Genomic DNA, 8,795 nt, shown 5'->3' with positions numbered 1-8,795 from the left:
TCTTTCCCTTCTGTTAAAAGCAATGGAAATTGGCTCGCAAAACTTAATAGCTCTAGTAACTACTTCTTCTTAATAACCACCTTTGAAAGAGGCAATTACAAAGAGACCCACTGTTTTAGGTTGTGGAAGCTGTAGTGTGGGAAGCTGAAGGTAAATTAATGAGGGGACAATAAAGGGCAGAGAGGTGACTCCTCAGAAAAGCTGAGAGATTTATATACATGCAGACATATATACACAGACATACATAGAAATATGTTTCTGGGAACTGCATGTGTCTCACCTAAAGAATCTGTCCCCTGGGGATGTCACACCCACACATCGTTACGGTGCTATAGTGTCCAGACCCCTGTGGCCATGCAGACTTGTGGAGCACAGGCAAAACATCCTGTACTGGGATTCACCCTCTCTTACTGCCAGCAATGCTGATCTGTGCTGAGAAAGGGCCTGCTGGACTCCTTATTTTGTGTTGCTGCAGACATGGTGCCTGAGCAGAGCACCTCAGGCTCCAGTTAGACTTCAGCTGATACTTGTATGAAAATGTTCCGTCTGGTACGAGCAAGTAGAGCATCCTTGAGTTACCATTTCTATGTCTTCTTACAACTGCCTTGCTTCTTGGCTGTGGCTTGGTTGATAGCTCCTGCTGTGTTAACAGGGACTAGACTAACTGTAATTTTTAATGTCTCAACACTGATTAAAACTCAAAGGCAGAAGCAGGCAGCAGTGCTAAGTGAAAGCAGCAAAGAGAACTCTACCTGCATCAGATGCAAACGGAAAAGTCTGTGTATGTCTGGGTCCCTCAGTTCAAGAAGGACAGGAACTGCTGGAGAGAGTCCAGTGTAGGGCTACAAAGATTATTAAGGGAGTGGAGCATCTCCCTTATGAGGAGCGGCTGAGGGAGCTGGGTCTCTTTAGTTTGCAGAAGAGGAGACTGAGGGGAGACCTCATTCATGTTTATAAATATTTAAAGGGTGAGTGTCACAAGGATGGAGCCAGGCTCTTCTCCGTGACAAACAATGACAAGACAAGGGGTAACACAAACTGGAACACAGGAGGTTCCACTTCAATATGAGAAGAAACTTCTTCTCAGTGAGGGTGACAGAGCACTGGAACAGGCTGCCCAGAGAGGTTGTGGAGTCTCCTTCTCTGCAGACATTCAAAACCCACCTGGACGCCTTCCTGTGCAACCTCATCTGGGTGTTCCTGCTCCGGCAGGGGGATTGGACTGGATGAGCTTTTGAGGTCCCTTCCAATCCCAGACGTTCTGTGATTCTGTATCTGTCACTCGTGTACTGTTTCTGACAGTGTCTGTGGAGAGAGCTGTAGGATGACCTCAGTTTACCTAGTCTTGCATACTGTATTACTTTTTCAGATAGGCAGTGTGGAGGTGAACTGGGAGATTACACTGGATATATTGAATCACCAAACTATCCTGGGGACTATCCTGCAAACACTGAGTGCACTTGGAATATTAACCCACCACCGAAACGCCGTATTCTGATTGTGGTTCCAGAAATATTTCTACCAATAGAAGATGAGTGTGGAGACTACCTGGTGATGCGAAAAAGCTGTAAGTCTGAAATATCTACTGGGGCACATGATATTTATCTCAGTGTGCAGTACGAGTTTCTCACATGCATTGCTGTTTACATAAACTAAATGTAGCCTGGATGGTCTCTACCTAAGATTAGATATTTCCTTAAACGACAAATTGAGAAATTCTATTTAGTAATTTTGCTCCATATGTTCAGGTGAAACAAGGGTCTAAAGCTATGATGTGTCGGTGAACTGTGAAAGAAATATTGTTAAGAAGGCGTAGATGGTTCAAGGTAAATAGTCAGGAATCATGCTGAGCAATTCTAGCATGTGTTAGAAAAGAGAGGATGCTTCCTAGGCCCTACAGGTGCCTGATGTGTGAAGAAACAGCTTCAGTTTCTAGTGTAGGCACATCCTTCAAACAGTAGACTGCTTTTTAGGAAAAGGAAAAATGTTCCTTTTTCATCAATGTCACTCATTGATGGCCTGCCATCCACTGACGGCCTGCCACATTTTGAGGAGCAAGCATTTCTTGTCGTGGTAGTTCAACCTATTTTCTAATTGTTCATTAGTATGAGGCATTGTCAGATAACTGCCTATTGTCTGTTTTCTCTGAAAGCTTCTTCCAACTCAGTGACCACATATGAAACCTGCCAAACCTACGAACGCCCTATAGCTTTCACTTCTAGGTCTAAGAAGTTGTGGATCCAGTTCAAGTCGAATGAAGGGAACAGTGCCAAAGGATTCCAAGTTCCTTATGTAACGTATGACGGTAAGCAGATGTGAGCAGCTGGGCCTATGTGGACTAGTGCAGCTGCAGCAATCTCGAACTCCTTGTGGGCTCCTTGACCCTGCTAAGCAGCAGGGTAACCCAGCGCTCTCAGCTGTGTCACTATAAGACTACTTCCAGTAGCTGTTTTCATTTAAAGCTAGGTGAAGGAATTCCGGCTTGCACTGCAGTCTTAAGTACCTCTGTATTTCCAGTCTTCCACAGACCTAAACAAAGAGCTGGGGTTCTGGGCTCTGACCTGTAAAATGCGGAGTTCAGGGCCAGAATCTGGGTTTTATGCATTTTTGTGCCTTCCCAGTTCTGGGTTGCTTCAGGTGGCAGCGGAGTGCCCCCAGTTAGGAATTGGGCAGAGCCCGAGTGCCTCTGATTTATTATGTTGCTGCTACTATTTGTAATCTAGTACCAGACAGCAAAATAGCTATATTGAAAAGAAGCTTGAGGGACAAGAGTTTAACCTTATCCTTGCCAGAGTCACCAGGAGTGAAACTGGAGCTGAGGCTTTGTGCTTTAGCATAAGTGATGTGAAAATGACATGGCACGTTTCTGTTCCCACTGCATTAATTGTGAAAAATCATCCTTGCTGTGATCTGCAGTTTCATCAACAGCGGGTAATTAATTTTTCAGGGGAGACCTCTCCTTTTGAAGCATTTCAAGTTTTGATTGACTAGGAGGTTTGCCTTTTAAGTAAGCTTCCCCTTACCCCCCCCCTCCTCCCCCTTTCCTTTTTACTATAGAAAGAAGTCAATGACAGGTTGTGGGAATTTAGAGATAAGTTTCTGCCGTGCAGCTGCTTTGAAGCAGGCTGCTTGGTTACAGTATGTACTACAACCCTAGGTGCATTATGGTTTCTTTTGCTTTTAACTGATGCTGAGCAGTTCAGCAGAGTACACTGTTTTCATAGTAAACAGTATCTGGTGGTTTCTTTACAGAAGAGCTTTTGGAATATTTTCTGACTGCTAATATGAGGGCCGAGTACCACTGGTTCTTTTGGGTGTAAGGCTTACATATGTAACCAAGGGAGGTATTGAGTATGTAAGTGAAGTGAACCTGCAAATTACTCTCTTGTGCATTCCCCTTAGAGGATTACCAAGAACTAATTGAAGACATTGTTCGGGATGGTAGACTTTATGCATCTGAAAATCATCAAGAGATACTCAAGGTATATTCCTTCCACTAAACACGTTGGTTTTGATTGAAAATGATATTATTTTGTGCTAGTGAGGTTGCCTTCTGCTCTGCATCAGATCTGCTCCTTGGTGCATTAGACACATTCAGGGAAGTGGGCTGAGTCAGCAATTGTACGGAGCAGTAGGTATGAGATCATTTGTCTGGGGGCATTAAAGGTGGATCAGACCTACTAAAGAAATCTATGATGGTGATAGCCCCTTGACCCTCATGTAGGCTGTGCTGGAAGGAATCAGTGGAGCAAACTGAGCAACATGGGATTTAATCTCTTGGAGAAGCACTTGATGCTGCTACTTGTAGCCTGTAGGTTAGCAAGAGGTTTTCCTCCATGGGCAAAAAAAATTTCTTAATGGATTTCACTTCTCTGACCTTGAGGACAGTTGCATGGGCAAGCTGAATGGATGTCATCCCAAGTAAACCTTTCTTTTTCTGAATATCAGATCCAGTGTTTGGTTTGTGTTTTGTTTTGTGTTGGTTTTCTATTTTTTTTCATTTGCTATTTTTGAAAGCATGAGGAGGGGAGAAATCCTAGTGCTGCTAATAACAAATATGAGACCAGCAGCTTCCCTGGGGCCTGAATGCCAGCCTTGCTCCACTAGTACTTGAAAAGTAAAATGCCGATAATCTTTTATGAGTTAATCAGTCATTAAGCTTTGATGATACTGACATTAACTCTTCTGTGGAATTACTGTAAAATCTGCTTTCATTTTTCTAGGACAAGAAACTGATAAAAGCACTGTTTGATGTGTTGGCGCATCCACAGAACTACTTCAAGTACACAGCTCAAGAGTCAAGAGAGATGTTCCCAAGATCCTTCATTCGGCTGTTGCGCTCTAAAGTTTCCAGATTTTTGAGGCCTTACAAATAGTTGGCACTGTACTTAAAAAAACTAACCAGCCCTAAGCATGCACACGAAGGGTTGTGGTAGGTGGGGCTGCTTTCTGTATTTTATACACTGGCAGAGAAACTCCAAGGAAGCTTGCCAGCTCCGTTCTTGGCAGTTTGACTTTTTCAGCTAATATAAATATTTTGGTGAACAGAATTTTGATTTCTTTCCAGATAATACCTTTTGGGGTACCAGTGATACTTCATGGGTCTCTGAATTAGAGACTAAATGTAATTTCTGTAACTGAATGGTGCCAAGCAGAAGTTTGTAGAGATCTGGCCTGTTGCTTCATCAGTAACTGTAAAAGCTAATCATGACAGACTACATAGTGTGGTTTGGGATGGACTCTGGGCTGCCATTTATGCACGTTACCTCAACAAAGCTGGGCTCATGTTTGTCTTACTGAAAGTGAGAACAAGATTGATATCTCTCTTAAGTTTTGCTCCACAGGAAATTCAGAGCTAAGATTGAAATAGTTTTAGTCCAAACCAGTGAGTCCAAGAATTGCACAAGGTATAATTTTTCTCTGAACTGTATGTTGTATGAAGTATATGGAGGAATAAGCAAAGGGTTGAATATTAGCTTGAATGCTTGGGTCTGGATCACACTGTGTTCATGCTAATGACAAATTATTTACTAAATCCCAGTGCTCTCTCTCTGTGCATAGGCATGGGACAGCATGAGGCATTGCTCTTTCAAGCAGTATAACATGCTGTTCTTCAAGTAGCTGCAGTTGAATACATAAGGCCCATTTTAAATTCAGGCTTTGCATAGGTTATACATCACTGTTTAAACCTGTATAAGATTCTTATATAAGCCTCAATACTTACATTCTTGTCTGAGCACCTTGCAAAGACCTTGTTAACCAGAGAAGGGCTGCTTTCCCTGTCTTGCTGGAAAGAAGTAGATGTGCAAAGATATTTCTCAACCAGACTGTGGCTGCGAAAGTAGTCTATGCAAAATGCTGTTCAAAGTTCCCAAACTCTGTGTCTTTTTCCTCAGCTTGTGTTTCTTATGCGAGAGAAGGCTGTTCTGAAAGGGCCTGTGGAGAGAACTATGTTGATCAAAATGTTTTCTCAGTGCTTTTCTGTCCACACTTACATTACACTGCTGTCCTCTGGCCATGCAAACCGTTTACTCAGTGTAATGTACCTTCTGGGCCTTCTGTCTTGAAGGGAGATGGCCGCAGTCCCACTCATTTGGAGATGGACTTACGACCTCTACCTTTTGGTCCCTGATAGTGTCGAGTGGTGCAGTGGATGCCAGACCTCCTCTGTGTGCCCCCTTTAGAAAGGTACTGAAATTTCGCAGTGGAGTCAAGATGAATGCTAGGGTGTGGATTCAGATCTCCTTGGGTTTCGTTGCACTGATATGTGGTATTTAACAGTTGTACGTGAATAATACCATGTCCACAGTGTGGCAGATGAAACCCTCGTCAAGAGTCATGGTCTTACTGTTAGGAACAAATGAATACCACCCTATGCATTGCTGAACTGTCTGCCGTGGCAGTCCTGTTCTGTGGCATGCGAGGCAGTGCAGCCTGTTGTGTGGTAAGGATATCTCTTGGTCATGGTGTGATGGAAAGGGGCAGTGGCCTTAAGCCACGGCTGGGGAGCAGAGCCTCTCAGGATGGGGTGATGTGGCACTGTGTTCCTCTTGCTACTGTCCAGAAAGAATTACCATGGTCTGGGCAGAGGAGGGAAATGGTTCGTGTTGCTGCCAAGAGGGAGAATGGTCCCCTAGCTGGCTGCACTGGGGCTCCTGCCCCAGACCAAGAGATGCTTGTGGGTTTCTGTGACAGGGTGGTGAGCATCCCTTCCAGGAAGGGGGCTGCCAAGCCTGCAGCAAAGGGGAGCAAACAGTTTGGGGGTATGGAGGGAGGCAGGGGGTGAATTAGCAGAACAGAGGAGAAGGAACCTGGGTCCTTGTGTGTTCCTGGCTGGTGTGCTTCATCCTGAACAGCATCCCTGTTACCTTTGTGGGCAGGGAGAACAGAAGTTATCTGGAAGAAAGTATGAGAGGGTGTGATCAGTGAGAGGAATGGCTAAGGGATGCCAAAATGAGAGGAAAGGTGGTGAGAAAGGCTTGTTGTCTGTGGTGAAGTGTGCTGTTGTGGTGAGATATGAGGAAGGTATTTCAAGGTACTTTCCCTGTGGCTCTACCTCTCTACATGGCTTCTCATGCCAGATGCAGTGTCATTGAGCCACAATGACCCATCAACCATCTCTCTGTGGCAGTGGAGCTCTTTCAAATGGGTGAAATGCTGCTCAGAGTGCATGGGTGAGTTAGAGGCCTGCTGGTGGGGCACTGGGAGGAGAGGATGATAGTGTGCCAGCTTCTGGGCCAAGCCCAGCAGAGTGGCTTTGCTGTGCTCTCTGCCAAGGGAAGTAAGTCAGTTCTTGCCGTATTCACTCCCAGGAGGCTACAGATCTGAACATTTCTGTTTCGTGTTGCTGAGTGACACACAAATCAGAGTGATTGGTTTCAACAAGGGTTCAAGAAAACAAGTGGTGAACTATCCAAATATTTTTAATTGGTGAAATACGGCTTTCTTGCTCTGTGCACAAGTTACTGACTTGAGCTCTGGGTTTGTTGCGCTGCACCTTACTTTGTAGGCACGCTGTTGGAGCTCTGCATGGCTGCTCCAGGACCAGCATCTTGCCTTTGGTGTATACAGTGGATCTCAGCTTTGCTTCTCTGTAGCTCCTGTGTGCACAGGCTGTTTTCATTGCTGTCTGTGGAAGGAGAGGAGTGTATCAGTGCATGGTCTGAGGCTGAGGAGAAAAACCCGCTCTTTCTTGAAGAAGAATCCTTTTTGCTCCACAGCCCTGTTCATTTTCTACATAAAACGACTCAGAAGCACTTCTGTTACCCCTGATCTAACATTATGAATCAAAATTTCCCATTTTACTGTAGATCCTGTGTGTGCAGTAAAAAGTGAAGAGGGAATTTTTGCTGTGATGACTGTGGCAGAATGTTGTAACACTTGGCGTTGTATCTTCATAGTGATGATAGTGGCTCTGTAGAAATTTTAATTTCTACTTTGTGTGGTTGTAGACTGATGTTATTTTTTTGCAACAAATTATTAAAAAATATTTAACCTTATAAAACAGGATTTAGCTTTTGAAATAATAATTACTGTTAACTGGATGACCTAATGTCACCAACATGAGATAAGCATGAGGATCTTTTTCATGGTTGTAAATGAATGTAAAATTTTTCAAACTGTTACTTTTAATAAAAGAAATAAACCAGTAAACTTTTAGTTGCATGAAAACCTTGGGTAATACTTTTAATTGTCTTTGCTGTACTAAATAATAGTTTTGTGACAAAAGTAATGGTTGTGTAGCAAGTTATCGGACATTGGATAGACTTTATCCTGGGAACATCTGCTTACCATAGCATTCTTTTGCATGTCATATATTATTAGCCTGCATCTATATCCATAAAGATACAATTCTTCATATATTTAGTAGTGTACATATTTCTGGCTAGCGTAAAACCAGAATTGTCCTGGTACTAATTCTAATAATTATGCTAAAAATATCTCCTATATGATGAGCTGGAGTCAATTGGCCTGTTACAACCAGCTGTATGAAGACAACAAACTAATTAAAGTAACTCTGAAGTATTTTATTATTTTATAGATTAATCTTATGTTTTTTCTAAAAAAAAAACCCAAACGAAACTGAACAAAAACACAACCAAGCCCCTGCTTGTTTAAGCTTAAAAATAATAATAAAAAACTCAAACAAAACAAGGTGAAAAACCCATGTTTTCAGAAGTTCCCAGAATATTTTTAAGATTATGCCACAGTGTCATCAGAGCTTTTAATTAAATTCACTGACTTCACTTCTTAGAATTAAAAAATAGAATTAGGTCATAGGAAATGGTAAATGAATTGATGTATAATAGTTTTTAATACTGTTTTTCTGTATTTGTTCTGTAATATTATACTGAGCTTATTAGTTGTAGTCAATCTGTCAAACTTCTATAAAAATAATCCAAATATCTTCTCTTTAATTTATTCAATTGTTTGTTTGACTTTTTAGCTTCCTTTGATCACAGTGACAAGGACTGATTTGTATTAAACTGAATGTAGCCCTCTGGGTTAATTTGGTGCTATTTTGAAAGAGGCAACTGTATAATTCAGCTGCAGAAAGCTGAGATTATTTGGAAAATAAAATAATAAATAATTTGGTTTATTTGGGAAAGCCAGCAAAGTAAATGATATACAGGAATATAGCAGTAATGGAAAAGTATGATGATTACAAGCTAATCACAGCAGAAGACTGTGTTGTTCAAATATTCTGCCTGATACTGTGAATGCTGCCATCTGCTAGATTACAGCGATGGACACATGAGTGTTCAGATACCCTTCAGGACAGGAAATGTCAATAT

At 42.3% G+C, this 8,795-nt stretch overlaps 1 protein-coding gene across 1 annotated transcript in view; it reads left to right on the top strand.

Annotated features, from left to right (window-relative positions):
* SCUBE2 (signal peptide, CUB domain, EGF-like 2) overlaps positions 1 to 4,376 on the top strand; it is a gene marked incomplete at its 5' end in the record, with an annotated part of 38,098 nt that extends 33,722 nt beyond the window's left edge. Inside the window, 4 exons of the mRNA XM_010179623.1 lie at positions 1,370 to 1,567; positions 2,153 to 2,305; positions 3,403 to 3,482; positions 4,224 to 4,376. Of these exons, the coding sequence (XP_010177925.1) occupies positions 1,370 to 1,567; positions 2,153 to 2,305; positions 3,403 to 3,482; positions 4,224 to 4,376 (584 nt within the window). The remainder of the gene's footprint in view (positions 1 to 1,369; positions 1,568 to 2,152; positions 2,306 to 3,402; positions 3,483 to 4,223) is intronic.
* Positions 4,377 to 8,795: the final 4,419 nt, after the last annotated feature.

This window comes from Mesitornis unicolor, unplaced genomic scaffold (assembly GCF_000695765.1).
Source record: "Mesitornis unicolor isolate BGI_N332 unplaced genomic scaffold, ASM69576v1 scaffold23152, whole genome shotgun sequence".
NCBI classification, from domain to species: Eukaryota; Metazoa; Chordata; class Aves; order Mesitornithiformes; family Mesitornithidae; genus Mesitornis; species Mesitornis unicolor.
Note: the sequence above shows the minus strand (reverse complement) of the source record. Positions and strands in the feature narration are given on the sequence as shown.